The sequence below is a fragment of the Meles meles genome, chromosome 17 (genome assembly GCF_922984935.1).
Source record: "Meles meles chromosome 17, mMelMel3.1 paternal haplotype, whole genome shotgun sequence".
NCBI lineage: Eukaryota > Metazoa > Chordata > Mammalia > Carnivora > Mustelidae > Meles > Meles meles.
The window spans coordinates 10,012,501-10,029,614 of NC_060082.1; the positions used below are offsets into that span (position 1 = coordinate 10,012,501).

The 17,114-nt window shown below is 44.1% G+C and overlaps 2 protein-coding genes across 6 annotated transcripts in view; one reads left to right on the forward strand and one right to left on the reverse strand.

The window, feature by feature from the left end:
• Window positions 1-11,776, forward strand: part of AIDA (axin interactor, dorsalization associated) — a 35,270-nt gene extending 23,494 nt beyond the window's left edge. The window contains exons 7-10 of the mRNA XM_045982724.1: window positions 5,338-5,460; window positions 7,385-7,507; window positions 9,760-9,877; window positions 10,000-11,776. Coding sequence (XP_045838680.1) covers window positions 5,338-5,460; window positions 7,385-7,507; window positions 9,760-9,877; window positions 10,000-10,096 — 461 coding nt within the window. The 3' untranslated portion in view covers window positions 10,097-11,776. The remainder of the gene's footprint in view (window positions 1-5,337; window positions 5,461-7,384; window positions 7,508-9,759; window positions 9,878-9,999) is intronic.
• A 946-nt stretch (window positions 11,777-12,722) lies between these two features.
• The window catches only part of MIA3 (MIA SH3 domain ER export factor 3), a 59,461-nt gene continuing 55,069 nt past the window's right edge, over window positions 12,723-17,114 (reverse strand). For all 5 annotated transcript variants that reach the window (XM_045982717.1, XM_045982715.1, XM_045982714.1 and 2 more), the window contains 2 exons: window positions 15,344-15,494; window positions 12,723-14,395 (listed from right to left, as the gene is read on the reverse strand). In XM_045982717.1, coding sequence (XP_045838673.1) covers window positions 14,085-14,395; window positions 15,344-15,494 — 462 coding nt within the window. In that variant the 3' untranslated portion in view covers window positions 12,723-14,084. The remainder of the gene's footprint in view (window positions 14,396-15,343; window positions 15,495-17,114) is intronic.

The window sequence follows — 17,114 nt, forward strand, 5'->3', positions numbered from 1 at the left end:
TTTAATTGTGTATGTCAGCCTGACACGGCCCGGGTGCCCAGACATCTGGCCAGACGTCCTTCTGGTTGTGTCTGTGAAAGTGTTTCCAGAGGCTTCACATTTGAATTGAAGACTGAATGAAGCGGATTGCCGTCCTTAATACAACGGGCTTCGTCCAGTCAACAGAAGGCCTAGACGGGACAAAGAGGCCCCCCCTGCCCTCTTTGAGCTGGGATACTGGCCGTCTTCTACCGTGGGACTCGAATTGAAACATCAATTCTTTCTGCGTCTCAGGCCTCCTGGCCTTCTGTCTGGAACGTACGCCATGGGCTTTCCTGGTTCTGAGGCCTCAGACTGAAACTACATATCTGTCTGTCTGTCTTCTGTTTCTCTGGAGGACACTGAATACAATAGTTAATCACATCTGCAGAAAAAAAAAAAAAAAAAGAACGAAACTCCATCCCAGCACCATTCTTAGGGGCTGATCACATAGGCACCCTCTGCTTAGCACTGGCCAGAGTTCCAGACTCCCGGAAGGAAAACGCATACTCAGCATAAACCATATTGTTTGCACCGTTTACCGATAGTGACCGTCCTTATTGGGGCATGGTGGGGACATGCCGGAAATCCAAGTTCCCTGACTCTAGGCCAGGGGTGGCCTTGCCACCTGAGAATAACAGTCTCAGGCCTGCTATAGTAACTCTTTTCTGTAGACTCTTGTAAGCACTTCTTTAATTAATCAAATGTAGTCATTAAGACTGGATCCAAGGGGAGTGGGTACTGAAGAAGTACTCTTTTTTCCCATCTTGTTTTAGGAAAAGAAATAACATACAGTAAGTCATTTTTATTTGCAGAAGATCTCCATGAGGATCTTCCCTTTCTGCAGATGACCTAGGCAGGCACCCTGGATAAGTCACTTGCCTCTCCCAGCCACTGGGTCACTCTTACACGTGCACAGTTTTCATTTCTGGCAAACTGGTTCACTTTAGGTGTGAGAGCAATATGCTACGAGACTATAATGCATTTTGAAATAGACCCTCGAAGCTTTACAGTACAGCTAAACACAATTTGTGTGTCATCCAGGTAACTTGGTTGGTAATAAAAGTATAGTAATATTCCGGTATTTTTAATACTCCCCAGCGAGGAGGCATTATGGAGCAGGAACAGCATAGACTTGAACCAACAGGTGCTCGGGCTGGGGTCTAGGCTCTGACAGTGACTCGTTGAAGGGCTTTGTTCTGATTTCCTAAACCAGTCTGAAGCTCAGTTTCTTTCTTTATAACATGGGATAATAGCCATGCCTAACTCGTCAGGTTCCCGTGAAGATGAAACACAGTTCTGCGGCTAAAGCTGCGAGCGCCGTCGGGGCCACATGCTGAACATTCCGTGACCCCTTCCCTTCAGTGGGGGTAGCAGGACCTCCGCTCGGGGGTTACTGGGGAAATTACAGGCTATGTTTCTTTGGTGCAAGAGCATTATTTCCAGTCTGCTTTGCTTTATGAAGAGCGATGTATTCTTCTTACTTTTATCATATAGGTAGGAAATTTCAAGTTGGTTAAGCTGGTGAGAGAAATTGCTTTGCTGTTTTACTGACTGAATAATTGTCATTCCCTTTCCGAACCGCATATTGTAATTGACGTAGCTCCCAGTGCTATAAATTTCAGTCTGACTTGGTGGTTTGCTCACTGCTGTACTTTGATAGCAGATAAGATCCTTAAAGTAGATGATATAAACTGATACAGATTAAGATCTTTGAGGGGTTCAGGTTGATGAGTTGAAGGGAAACTTGTACCATAAACTAAATCTATTTGCTATGTGGGATTAAGCCCAAATGAAATAGATTTTTGTATTCTGGTACAGCATTGTGATATCTCATTTCAGAGATATAGAAAGGTTACCGGACCCTTGTGTTCGCTGAATTTCTTTTTTCCAAAATTAAGAAAGAGCACATGTAGTTTAAGTAACTGTATTTAGTTTGGGATATGAGTATTACTAAGTAATTTGTAGAGGCGCGTGGGTGGCCCAGTCAGTTAAGCATCTGTCTTCAGCTCAGGTCATGATTCCAGGGTCCTGGGATCGAGCTTCTCCTCTGGCTCCCTGCTCAGCGGGGAGTCTGCCTCTCCCTGTCTCCACCCATCCCCCCCAGCTCATGCTCTCTCACTGTTTCTTGCTGTCTCTCAAATAAATAAGATCTTGTTTTAAAAAAGTAATTTGTAAAGTTTTACTTACTGAAATCATCATCGAAATAGGAAGGTGACATTTGACATTTAATTGTAAAGCAGGAAAACATTTCTTTTTCTTACTACCCTGAGGGAATTCAAAATTTCAGTGATGCCTAGGCAGTGTCTGCATTTTGTTGGCAAAAAGGTTCTAAGAATTTTGACTTTCTATTTGTCACCTTTGTTCTTTTTTTTTTTTTTTAAGGTTTTATTTATTTGAGAGCAAGAGAGAGAGAGAGAGAGAGATAGAGCACAAGCAGAGGGAGAGGGAGAAGCAGGCTCCCCCGCTGAGCAGGGAGCCCAACACCGGGCTTGATCCCAGGACCCTGGGATCATGACCAGAGCCAAAGGCAGATGCTTAAGCAACTGAGCACCCCAGACAGGGGTCACCTTTGTTCTTATATAATTTATTGAGTTGTAAGTTTGTTGTGACTTCTTTAAACTCAGATTTAGTGAAATATCATTTACATGTATAAAATGAGTGATTTTTAGTGTGTAGTTTATACGTTTTGACAAATGCATACAGTTACGTAAACACTACCACTGTAAGGCTGATGAAGAATGCAGTATCGTATATGATATGTATGACTCGGTGGTTTTTTTCCCATTTAAAATTAAAAATGACTTTCATCCAACCTTTCTTGAAGAAAAAAAGATTAAAAATATCTTAGCTTTCTTGTTAACTACTTTCTTCTTTTCAAAAATTTAAAAACTCATATGACAAACATAAATTTGTTTAATAATTGGTTTAAGTCATAATGACATTTAATTTGTCTAGAGGTAGGCTTGGCGGGGGCACCTGGGTGACTCAGTCAGTTAAGTGTCTGACTTCAGCTCGGGTCATGGTCTCTGCCTGTTTGTAATCTCTCTCTGTCAAATAAATAAATAAAAAATCTCTGAAAAAAAAATACAGGTTTAGCCATTTCAAAATTATTATACGAGTGTGTTGATTTATCTCTATAGAGGCTTAAATATGTGTATACATGTTTATATTTGAAACTAGAAATAAAGAATGTGATTTATCTCTTCAATGTGGAAACAGTTTCCATATTCACTTGGAAAAGACACCTTTCATAAAAGGAGAATTACCGCTGGCTTTGAGAGTTAGATATGCAGTCCCCCCCCCCCGCCCTTTTTTTTGTGCACCAGCACCACAGTCCTGCGGATGGACGAGTTACAGCTACTGGCAACAAGTCAGATCAGTCTCAAGTTCAAAAGCAGGCAAAACATTATTAATACACTGCTTTCTAGCAATCACCTTGGAAGCCAGGATAGTGGAGCAGGGTTAGGAAGAATTTTGCACAGTGACAGAGGGGAGCCCCTGGGGTAATGCTTATCTTTTGACCTAAGTGATGGTTACATGGATGCTGGCTTTCCAGTTTTCATTAGGCTGTGCACTTGTTTTATTTGCCTTTCTAAATATTTGTTAGATTTCACAATTAAAATCTTTTAAGAGACAGTGGATGCAGTAAGAGACCTTTTATTTTTAAGAAAACCATTGAATTTTGAAAATGTGTTGAAATATGGCAAAATGTCAAAGACTAATTTCATGTGAAAAAGTAATGTTATAATTTTCCTTTCGAAATGTATGGAATACTGCTTTGAGTGTTCCGTTGTGATTTTCTGATTTCTAACTTTGCATAAGCCAAAAGTTTTCTTTAACAAATATCACCAGTTAAGACTCTTGAATTTTTTTTTCTTTAAAGATTTTATTTATTTATTTGAGAGAGAGAGAGCGCAACAGAGATAATGAAAGAGACCACAAATGGGGAGGAGAGGGAGAAGCAGGCTCCCCACTGAGCAGGAAGCCCCGATGCCATGCGGGGCTGGATCTCATGACCCTGAGGTCATGACCTGAGCCAGAAGCAGATGCTTAACCAACTAAGCCACCCAGGCTCCCCAAGACTCTTGAATTTCTATAGTAATTTTCCCATCATAAAATTCACTCATTGTAAGTGTGCAGTTCAGTGACTTTTAATTAATCTGTAGTGTTTGTTGTACATCCATCCAGTTTGACAGATCCAATTTGAGGACATTTCCATCACCCCCTAAAATCCCCTCAAACCTGTTTGTAGCTGATCAGAATGTTCTCTTTTGAAGGTAGTAAGTTGATTCACGTATTTGAAATAATTCATCATTAAAAGTAGAGTCACACATTGTTGGACAGAAACATGAAAAATGTCAAAGTCCATTAAAAATGTTAGACACTGTAGTTTGAGATACAGTGTGCGTATTAGATTGAAGTCAGCTTTGGTTCACATCTGTTCTTAGTAGATAGTGTGATTTCTTGATATCATTTTTTTGGTAGGGAATGCTCTTCTGGGTGATTTTTTGGTTTTAAAAAATTTGGTTGCTATGCGAGAGAGGTTTCAAATACACAGTTGCTCTTGTGTGTGCCATTCTCAGCAGGATTAATTTCCGAGAGAAAAGCTCGGACAGAATAGGATGCAGAAAGGGGTAGGAAATTAGATTATAAAATTATTTAATTAAATACATATATTAAATTGTAGTTATTTCTTCCATGAATAATTAAAAGATTGGGGCACCTGGGTGGCTCTGTTGGTTAAGCGTCTGCCTTTGGCTCAGGTGATGATCCCAGAATCCTGGGATTGAGCCCCATGTTAGGCTCCTTGCCCTCTGCCTGCTTCTCCCTCTGTCTGCTGCTCACCCTGCTGTGCTCTCTCTCTCTCTCTCTCTCAAATAAAATCTTAAAAAGAAAAAAGATTTGTTGATTGATTCTATTAGTAAGCTTCTCAAACTTTGGGAAAATATAAGAAAAGTTTAAAAAGCTCTGTCTTTTTCTACCATTTCATATAGAGATAGGAAATGTATCTTATGTAGTATGAGTAAGTGTGAAATATGTGTATGACATGAGTGTAATTAATATGCAGCAATTTGTAATTGGGCTTCCCAGAGTGGGTTGAATCTTTAACAGATTTGACCAACTTACGCTTTAGTGTTGAATATGAATTAGGAAGTACAGAAGTATTTTGTGTCTCATTAAATATTTGTCCAAAAGGATCACCTTGAATGGGAGTTTTGTAACTACAGCAATGTTTGGCAACTTGCTAAGTCGGTTAAGGGCTGTGTCTTCTCCGATGTTCCAGGATTTGCTCACTGTTCGCTCCTCTCTTGTCAGGCACTTTACTGCCCAGGCTGCCGTCAGAGCCAGGAATGACATCGCTCACCATCCGGATTGAGAAGATCGGTCTGAAGGATGCAGGACAGTGCATAGATCCCTATATCACAGTTAGCGTAAAGGGTAAATAACTCTGTCTGCCTTTTCTCTTCTGGCAAACCGTGTAATGTTGATTCGCACTCGGGACACGAGCAGGTGTGGGGTGGGTCCTGGCACCTGTGACCGCTCATTTGCATCCGCCCCACAGTGAGGGAAAATCCCTGGGCAGCCATCCTCGTTCGTTCCTTCACTGAGTATTTCTGAGAGTGTTTCTAAAAATACTTCATTATTTATAACGGACATGCGCATTTGGTTTTGAGGGTTTTTTTGTAAATTTCCATATTCTTAAAATCCGATCCAGGGTGTGGACCAGACATACACACTGTCTTCAAGGGCAGATGCTTCCTTCCACCTTCTCAGGGTGTGTGGTTTTCTTTGCCAAGCCCCACGCTCTCCTGTTCCCCCACACCTTCCCTTCGGGCCCTCTGCTTCCTGCCACGGCGTCTTGGGCCCAGGGGAGCCTTGCAGGGGTGCGTGCGCATGCATCAGGTCTCCACCATCCGTGGAGACAGGGAAGTAGGACACATCCATGAACAGCCGTACCCTGAGCCTAATGCTGGGGGCATGAGAGAAGCACTGTATTTCTTACTAAGCACGGTTGTCTTCAGGATTTGTTTTCTCCTGTCCAGTGCAGCATTACCATTTATTCCTTGAAAATCACTTTCTGAGTCTTTGGTTTAGGACAGACTCCACACTGATGGATCCTTTTGTTGGTGTCAAGCCTTCATACGGCACTTTATTTGTAAAGCACTCAGCGATCTTTTCACAATGAACGCCGGCAACTGAGGATAAGGTTGCCGTATACTGTTACTCAGAAAGCCTGCACCGTCTGTTTTCATCCACAGCTAGTCTGCACCTTGGGGCGAACCAAAGAACCGGGCTGAAATCAAACTTACCAATCACAGAAGTATAAATTCAGACCCCTGGGGTCATTAGTACCAAAGAACAGAAAAATGAATTCAGATACAGAGAAGAATTTTAACATGGAGACCACGTGACCCACAGCACTAATGCTGAAATACTTGAACCTCTGATGTTACCGGTTCCCAAGTCCATGGTCTCCTGGAAAGTCTTGATACCCTACGCTATGTGATAGGCCATTTGTTAAAACTACGTACCTCACGTGGTACAAAACACTGTAAAAATGTACTGCAGGGTGATGTTCTGGGTGCTCTGTTACCGTTGCAAACACTGAACTGAAATAATCAAACTTACTAAGTTGTTTTAAGTTCTCCCAGATACGAGTCTGTTGAGTAATTCATAAACGCTAGTCATTAACTGAGTCCATGTTGAATTTGATTCAACTGGAAGATTCCTGGCTTCAGGAAATTAAAACCGAACACCACACCTAGTGTACCCTGTGGCTGTTGTAAATCAGGTTGCTTTATAGCAGGGACAGTCAGAATTTGGGGAACATGTCTAAAGAATGATTCATTTAGAGAAAGGTTTCATTGGCAGCTTTCATGGCCATTGTTCTGACTCTCCCTGAAATACAGCAGGAGAATTCTGTCATGTTTGATGAAAGGCCTTTCCACGCCGTGTGCTTGACCGAGGTTGGAAAATAGGGGTAGGGGCCCCACTGTGGATATCATTCGTGTTCCAAATTTTTGTTGCATACAGCAGTACAGCGGTGTAAGGAAGACAAAAGATCTTTTCCCTTCTTAACAATAGGGCTCAAACTATGTTGTCTTCAAGCTTTCTTTAGCACCTGTACCCGGCAAGGCTTCCTCCCCTGGCCCTGAGGCCTCTCGCAGGCTCCATCCTCTGCTCCCTCCATACACCTCCAGAAACCAGCAGCTCCCTACGTCCCTACTCCCACCAGAGGGGGTGTCTGTATCTGAGACTCTCCTCCCAGCTTTTGCTAGGCCTCTTTAGGAAACATAACCCTCTGTGGCTTGTTTGCGGTTTCTGAGTCTGTATGTTTGAAACTCTTTTTTTCCCTCTCTAGATCTGAATGGCATAGATTTAACTCCTGTGCAAGATACTCCTGTGGCTTCAAGAAAAGAAGATACATATGTTCATTTTAATGTGGACATTGAGCTCCAGAAGCATGTTGAAAAATTAACCAAAGGTTGGTTTGTGGTGGTAAACACTGGCTTCCGATGGCCAGAGTTCTCACCTTGGGTTTGTGTGCCTGCAAGCTAGCGCGGCAGGCAGAAGTGCGTGTCACGTAGTGCTTAGTGATTGAAGTTTCGGTTTTTTTAAACGTGGGAATTAGGAATTGTATGATCTAGTTGTGTAATAAATAGCAGTTATATAATAAAATGTTCTTTGATTATATAATTTCATCATCTCGGACAACAGAACAGAATGTCTAAGTTTTCCTCTTACCGAAGAGTGGAGGGAGACAGACGCTTGACGGCTTAGCCTCTGATAGGTGAAAGAACAAGTTGTCGTTTTTCCAGCTGATTTTATTGGGCAGAAAGATACCCTAAGTTGTACTTAGTTGGCAGGAGGTTGGGAAAGGACAAAACACATTTTTAAAAAGGTGAAGTTACATTTCCAAGTGAGCGGGTTCCTGAGACCAAACGCTTTTCCGTGCTGCATGCGCTGGGGGAGTGTCTGCGTTCTAGGATAAGACTTCAGGATCCCTCCATCACCTGAGCTTCTCTTGCCGTTTTTGACATTTTCACGCTTTGCAGGAAGCTTGTACGAGATCTAGAAGTGCCTTTGGAGTCATTGCCACATTCTCTAAAATACGCGACATTTTACTTCTCAGATCTGGGGTTGCTGCCCCTCGGCATCGCCCCTGGAAGACTTGTCTCGTGGGGCTTCCGTGGGTGTGGGGGCCGCGAGTGTGAGCAACAGCAGCGCCTGGAACCACGTTAGAGGCCAATGCTCGGGGCCCCCACCTCCCGGCAGACCTCCTGACTCAGAAACCCACTGGCCAGGCTCCGCAGTCTCTGGGGGGGCTTATACCTGTTCTCATACACACCAAAGCTGGAGAATCGCTATTAGAACACGGAGAGGATAGGCTTAAGAAATAATGTTAAAGAAATTTCAGTATGAAGTATTAGGCTGTCTGCATAAAAATGTGAACAAAACTGGGTTTTTGTTGTTTTTTGTTTTAAGTCCATTGCTTTGGGGGAGGTTTCTGATATGGGCGCGGGCTGTGGCCAGGGAGGTGCGGCGGTGGGAGAACGTTTTGTGGGCTGACTTCTCTGTCGCAGCGCACCGTGTTCTGGCGGGTTCACAAGATGCTGAAGGTAGAACCAGATTTAGAATCTATTCATTTTCTCGAGCTTTGACTTTACGGTGTGCGGTATTACTGTAGTTTCCACGGATACACGCTGCTGAAGATGCTGTGTTGATGTGTACAAGCATTTCTGTTCATCTCCGTAAACCTATCTCCTTGTATCTTCCATTTCTTATAAATGCCACGGAGGAAAAGCTGCGCACACCCGGGACGCAGGAAGTAGATGATCTACTGATGATGCAGACGAATAATGAAAATTCAAAAATGAATTTTTGAAATGAATGGCTTTGGGGCACCTGGGTGGCTCAGTCGATTAAGCGTCTGACTCTTGATTTCAGCCCAGGTCATGATCTCAGGGTGGTGAGATTGAGCCCCGCGTGGCCCCGTGCCCAGCGTGCAATCTACTTGAGATCCTCCCTCTCCCCTTGCCCCTCCCCCTGCTCGCACGCACGTGTGCGCTCCTTCTGTCAAATAAATAAAATCTTTTAAAAAAGAAACTGTTCGTGGCTACGTTGATGAGGCAGCTTGTCCTGTTCTAAGCTTCTTTCTGTGGGGAGAGCATCTCTGTTGGGCTTTGGGGAGATAAAAACATCTACATTTCCCATTGCCACTTGCTCATTGCGGGAGGAGTGGAACAGGAACAGGCTGGCCTTCGTTAGCCTTTGTCTCCCAGAGCATTTGTAATTCTGGGAAAAGCAAAACCGTGCTTTGAATACTATAAAAGGTCTTAGGAAACAGGTGCTAGTTAAAAAGTGAAGCAGCACATGATTTATGTTTGAACTCCAAAACGCCCCAAAAAGTTGACTGTTTGAGCTTTTGTTCTGGGAGGAGCAGTGCTTTAAGCTTGGATGTTCTGACGAGCCCTTACTGGGCTCTGCTGCTTGCCGAGCGTCCGTGGGTAACGTCCGTGCTTCGCAAGCGTCCTCTGTGTTTGTTGTGTCACTGCGTTCAGACGAAGGAGAGTTTTCAGTGACAGCTACCGCGGTCTCATCAGAGAGACTGACGAGGGTTATCGTGTAAAATTGTGCTGACTGCTGCTTGCTCGGATGCCTCCACTGACGAGAGAAAATGAGGGGCACGATGAAAACACGCCATCTGGGCTGATGTGGTCTGTGTTCATTCCGTAGGTGCAGCTATCTTCTTTGAATTCAAACACTACAAGCCGAAAAAAAGGTTCACCAGCACCAAGTGCTTTGCTTTCATGGAGATGGATGAAATTAAAGCCGGGCCAATTGTAATAGAACTGTAAGTGACGCGCACGCCGGCCTCATACCGGTCCAATGCTGACTCGTTCTCTTAGTGTGGGACTGTAGAGCAGGCCAGTTACCCCAGTATGTTAAACCGTGACTTTTCTACTGTGGTTGCAGATACAAGAAACCCACTGACTTTAAAAGAAAGAAATTGCAGTTACTGACCAAGAAACCACTTTATCTTCATCTACATCAGACTTTGCACAAGGAATGATCCTGACATGAGTCACCTGGAACGTCTGTGAATTCTCCCACACAGTAGCAACCAGCCCAGCTCCGCGTAGCGCATCCCCTCCACCGGGCAGGAGGCGGGCCGCACGGGCACCGGCAGGCCAGAGCGAGCCCGTGGGATTCACACCCCAGCACTCCACTGACCTAGACAACTCCTTTGGATACGGGCTTATCGCAGTTTTGAAACATGTTTTTACCTTTATAGTATTTGTGCAATTCATAGTCTCTTTTCTAACTTACCACTATTCCTGCCCTGCTTCCTGGAACAACACTGCTGTGGGTAGGATCTGCTCGTCTTCAAAAATTAATACAGCAATAAGAATGTGCTAGTTTACACATCCGTTCACTTTTGCTCCAGTATGCTTTTTCGGTTCTTTGAGTTAATGCCAAACTTTGGGCTGATGGGAGTAGGAGGGTATGAAACTGTTCTGAGAGGAGGAGTTGGACCGCTTATTCTGCCCAGGGAGGTCAGTCTGGAAAAGGATAGGCTGCTCCTCCGAGGTGGCCTGAATTCACCCTGATCTCATAGTTTTCCTGGTTAGAAATCGTGTGCCTTGGCCAGATCAGTATCCCAGATGGGAGGGTTCCCAGGTTGTAGCTGTGATTTTTCCAGATGACCAGATTGTTTTTCTGAAAGAGCACATTTGTAGTCAGTTGATTAGCTTTTCGTCACATTATTATTCTTTCTGATAGTGATTCTAGGGTTAATGATGGAAGCATGTCAGATTACAGACTTCTAGATGGCTTTGTAACGTCTTCTAAATCATGTAAGCTAAACTGAGTCAGATGCTCACGAGACGCCGCAGGCTAACCGCTGTTTTTCTGACAACTGATTGTGAACCCTTACAGCCTGCATACCTCTTCTGAGTGGTGAGTATGCGAACCTGGAGCTGCTCGAGTTGTTTTTGTACAGGTGGACAGGACCGCCTATTTCCTGTGTAGATATACTGACTTTCATCCATACGGAAACATGCAGGTCATTAGCTTATTATAATTTGACTATTTACAGTACTTTTGACTTAATGGGCCATAAATAAAACTTTCAGAGGACACCCGAGGTGGCTGTTTGACACACAGGACATTAACAGTGGGGGCGGGCTCTGTGGGTTTGATAAAGACCCACATGTTTAACATCACTATGTTGAATGACCGATGCTAGCACGAGGGGAGCGCAGCGCCAGTACTTGGCCTGTTTTTAAACTGGTGTAATGACCCGAGTCCTACGGTTCAATGTGTGCTTTTTAAAATAGCCGCAGTCAAGTGTTCTAGCCCCTGCCCTTCAAGAAAGCTGGTCTTTACTTCCGGTTGTCTGTTGGTTCTGTTTAAGATGTTAAAAACTTGGAGCCTGAAAAGAATTCTCAACCAAATTTAAGTCTTGTCTCTTGTATTAATTAGATTAATTCCAAAAATGATTGAGTCCACAACAGCTCAAGCGGATGAAGAATTTGCCTTAATAAATTACCTTGTTGTTCACTCGACCCTTAGACTTAGTTGTCAGCTCCTCAAGGGGGCAAGAACCACATTTTCTCCAAGTCCTGTATACGTTCTAAGGTGCTTGGCAGCGCTCTGTACCCTGTGGAGTACTCAGTACCTTCTGTTTGATGTTGCTGACAAGACCTAAAAGATAATCCCTTAAAGTACTATTAAAATGTAGCAAAACTGATCTGTTGGTCTTTCTCTTTTCCCATAGAGCATAAGACATGCATGTCAGTGATAATTTATATGAAGAAGCACCAGCTGTCGTTCACATAAGTATGGTTTGTATGAACTGCAATGCCTTCCCGCAGTATTAAAGAAGCTTGAATGGAATGCTGTGTCGTTAGCGTAGCTTTAATTCAGACTTGCATGGGTGACGAGTGATCATCTGGAAGCAGTAGACACAGAATACTGTACTTTCCACAGTAAAAAATTTACTGTCCGATAAAAGGCAGCTACTGGACAAGACTGTAGTAGAAATGCTCTCGGGCCAAAACACTGCCGCTTCATCAATGAGATGATTTTAGCAACTAAGCCCAGACACACGAGGAGCTGCAGAAGCCCCGTGAAGCAGCTGGGACAGGGAGGCCGCCTGGGCTCTGCTGGGGCCACAGGGCCCTGGGAGGTGTGGAGAGGTGGTGTCCACAGCTCAAGAGAGCAGCACCGGGCCTGCTCTGCACCTGACGGACTGCCGGAAACAGGAGATACAGGACAAACACCGAAAATATGTAGAGGTAAAAAAAGACTAGCTTTGGTATTAAAATGGGTCTGATTTACCTTTGCAACTTGATTATCTTTGCTAGCAGGTGTCGTCTCTTTCATTACTATCTAATATTAGCAATTATATTAACATTATTATTTTGTGTCTCGAAAAGACGGACCTTACTCAGGAGTTGGATTTGTGGTTTCAGTCTTACTTTATTTACATGGTAAAACTAAGCTCTGCCATTAACTGTGGAGGTGTTCTTTCTCGTCTCCTCTGTTCTTGAGATAAATGGAAAGACACCTGTGAATTCTCTTCCTGAAGAACTACTCATGAATTTTAAAGAGTTGTCTTCTTTCAGTGGTCCTTATCTTTTCAAAGTGTTACCGTCTGGTAGTTTAGTGTAAAAAAAAAAAAGTTTCACATTGGAGCTTTTGCTTCTTTTTATTTTATAGGGCATTCGTTAGTACATTAAGTATTAGAACGGTGACAGGTCATGGTCTAGGTTTCAATAGTATCATGACAGAGAACTTCAGAGAAGGGGAAAGTGTAGTCTAAGCAGTGACTACGACCAGCCTTTCATAATTTAAATCCTAAACATTGTTTAAAAAGCAAGATGTAGTAATAGGTATAGTAATACTTTAAATAAGATGTAATCCCAGATTCCCATATTTACTGATTTTGAAATCTCTAAGTGCCAACATTCAAATACTAATTTTGGAGTAGCAGTAATCAACACAAAGAACCGTGGGCAGCCTACAAACCTTAGAGTCCTAAATCATTCTTTCTCATAGTATTGCACTCTTCTGAACTTTTTTGCCATTTTCCTTGAAAACCAGAGGCAAGGTATGGGAGAAATAGGCTGTACTTTTTGAAAAGGGAATTTCCTTACTTTTTATGGTCACAACGTATCAATTCTAGTTTTCTGTAATGTACCCTTAATGCGAAGATGGTTGCAACAGAACATCAGGTCAAACAGCTCTTGCTACGACGGTGAGCTCATACTCAGGAGACCGTCGTCAGGTAGGCAGTGAGTCACCCGAAAGTGGGTGACTGCTGCACCGAGGGGCCCGCTGACTTCTCTAAAGGACAGGGAAGATATGCGGTTGTTGTTGTTTCCAGGGGACTTCAGATTGCATCTCCTGAGCACTGAGCAACAGGGATCGTGCTGCCAAGTCACTGTGGGCCGCTCTGCAAGCCCCACAGTGTGCCTGGGGTTCCGAATGGTATGCGGTTTCATGAGAAAACAATACAATGAGGCAACAGACACTTGTAATAACCAAATTTTTATGAACTATTACTACAAAGAACTTCGGCAAGAAGGGAGACAAAGTTAAGTGATCTTTTAGTAAACATTTTTAGCGTAACAGTCTTTGCGACCAGTATTTTAAAAAACCAAGCTAATAAACACCATTGCTCTGTGTTCAACTGGTGTACACTAAAAATAGGGTAATAAATGGAAATACATGTTCTTCTAGCATTTCCACAGGAAATGTTCATATTTCTATGACATTCTAAATCATTTAGCAGTTACATACACTACATTAACTAAAACACAGGTATTCCTTATTGCACATTTCAAAGTTGTAAGGAGATTCTAGCTTATGAGGTGGTTTTTATTTAGGGGGGAAATTATATTTTTCAATTGTTTGGCTCAAAAATGCACACTGCCAGGGCAGCTTAATTCTAAAAACAAACCTTTTAAAATAAACTTTTGGATTTTGAAGCCAATGAAATCCTTTAACAAATAGTGCACAGTTCACTTTCTCAGACTAAATGTCAGAGGTCAGAGTTACGGGCTCTGTTTTAAAGCCTGTGAACAGTCCTGGCTACTGCTCTGAGAGGCAGGAGGGGGCTCGTCTCTAGAGCCAGAAGGTGGTAAGTCTCTTGCAGCAGGTGGAGGTGGATAATCCTGGGGCCCATGAGTAGGGGGCGGTAGTCGAGGACCAGGAATAAAGTACTCTCTTGGACCAAGAGAGCCTAAAGGTCTAAAAGGTGTGTGTCCCGGTAAAAATTCTCGAGGATCAAGAGGCATGTCCCGTCTTCCAGGTGGAATGCCTGGTGCATATTCTCTTAAGCCTAGTGGTGGACGTAAAGCAGGACCTGGAAAAATAAAAAGTCCTGTAAATACATATGAACACATGCAAACACGGAAGACTGGGTATGACCGTCTGTAATTCCTCACAACGTCAGAAGTCAGGTGGCGGCATCCCTGACTTCAGAGACGAGGCAAACAGGTAAGTTGTATGCCCGTGGCTGGCCGGCCAGGAAACCACACACGCAGCAGTTAAACATGGCTCTAGCTGGCTTGTGTTTTCTCTATTACAGAGTTCTGCCATCTCTCTCTCACAAGGGCTTGGTTTAACACCTCAAAGCACCCTAGCTTGTCGTAGCAAGACAACAGATTACGAAACAAGGGCTTCACTGCAAATTAAAGACATTTGATAAAGGGAAACTCCAGCGTCTGCCGCTGTGTCGATTCACGCAGTAGCTCCCCATGGACTGAATGAAACGTGCCGTCCAAATCCAGGTGGCCACCTACTGGGGAAAGGCCTTCTCGCTCCCCCTAGTCAAATTCAGCAACATTTATTAGGCACTAAACTCGACCTTCTCTAGAGCTAACACTTCCCTCTCATTTACTGCCAAGGCAGGAAGTTTAAGTTGAACTGTCCCTCTTCTATACTCGATGATCCATTGTTTATGCTTTTGTCACAGTGATTACAAGCTTTACGTTTCATAATCTGTATATCTACGTTCTAGAGGACTTTGTAAGCTCTTGAGTTGGGAGAATTAGTTCTAGGCATCAGCAGATGCCTAGATATTTCCAACTTTCTATTAATATCTCTGGTCTATGTGAGATCTACTGCCCATCTCTGTACAGGGGAATTATGCCTGTGTGTCCTAAAAACTGGAGGGAGAGTTAAGATGCACTGGCTTGTCTTACACTTTCATTACCTAGGCCTGTCAAAGCCACTACTAAAATTTCAACAAGGAACAGAGAAAAGATGAATTATACTCTATGAGTCAATTACTACTACTCAATCAACATACCGAACGGTGGAGGAAGTGGCCGAGGCCCGAAAGGCCCGCAGAGCTGAGGAGGCGGTCCATATCGAATGGATGGTGGCAGAGGGCCTCCCATGGGGGGGCTCATGAGGGGCACCCCTGGGAAAGGAGGGGGCCCTTTTGCAGCCACAGTCACCTACAGAGCGGAAGCAAATACAGTTGTAAAAGACTCTGGTATGACACACACGAGCACCAACACCAGTAAAAGCTGAAACCCCAGGGATGCCTGGGTGGCTCAGTGAGTTAAGCCTCTGCCTTCGGCTCAGGTCATGATCTCAGGGTCCTGGGATCGAGCCCCACATCGGGCTCTCTGCTCAGCAGGGGGCCTGCTTCCTCCTCCCCCTCTGCCTGCCTCTCTGCCTGCCTACTTGCGATCTGTCTGTCAAATCAATAAATAAAATCTTAAAAAAAAGCTGAACCCCAATGAAGATCGGGCATCTGTCCAAAGAACAGAACCAGCGCAACAAAACTTGATCCCTCCTGTCTGTTCCTCCCAGCAGCTTAGGCAGGTTCAAGGGATGGCACCGAAGCCAAGACGTTTGCTGGAGTTGCACTACTGCTAGAATATGCAAGGGAAGGAAGAGAAAGCAAGAGGATGGCTGAAGGACACAGAGGTGACTCCCACAAACACCATGATCGACTCCTAGGGCGACCCTGTCACCCCCACGTCCTTCCCATTGCCACCACAGCGCATCATTTCCATACTGAGCATGGACAGAACAAGGGGGCAAAGAAAGATCCACTCTCTACACATGTCACAAGGGCCACTATTCAGAGTGCCTTCAATTTCCTTTCACATATTCTCACTCATCCTCAGATCTCTCAACCTCTTAGCAGGAAGATCCTGTTTTAAATGAGGGCGCTGAGTATCAGATCATTTGCTGACGGTCACACGGCACGTAAGAAGCTGTTGCAATTCAGGGTCAGGTCTGCCTCCAAGCCTGTCCTTGTGCCTGCACTTCCCTCACTAACAAAAGGGGCTCTGCTCTCAAGTCCACTCCAAAAGTGTCTCAGGTGCAAGTTGCCCTTGGCTAAAAAGACCTCAAGAGATCCGTGTCCCTAGAGTCCTGCACTGAAACATGGAAGCATTTTCCAACAGAAACGATGTTCTATATACAAGGAGGCAAGCACAGCACCAATATTTACCTTTGTGCACTAGTAATGCTGTGCTTTACAGTAAGAGACACTGACCCTTCCCATGGGAAACTGGGTTGGAAATTCTAAAGCGTCAGAACACACACTCTTGATTTCAGCACAGAGAAGCACTGTGAGCCATGCTCGGAGGACCAGCGCAGTTCTCGCAGAGAATACACTTCTGTGCATGGTCCTGAAGCCTATTGCTGACAATGGGCACAGCGGCAATGACAGGTTTTCACGGGTCAGTATTTCACTTCCGGCAAGCATTCTTCCATTACCAATCTGTAAGTTCAGGTCATTCAAAGCAGGGTCTGCCTAGTATACAACTGGGGATATTCAGCACACTTGCAAACACATAAACGGGGAATTGGGCTATACGTAATTAATTTACTCTGCCTCAGAACCCTGGATACCAAAGCACACACAGCACACAGTTGCAGTGATGACTTTCTGCTGCCTTTAGGTACAACAGATGTTCCCTACAGGTTAAGAGCCTGACCCAAATGGGGGAAAACCCCAACCAGTCAGATTTCAGCAATCCGGCAATACTTCCAAGTCAAGAACAACAGTGAGATCAATACCGCCGGGCAATTCAAAGCAAAGCAGATTAGTGTCATGC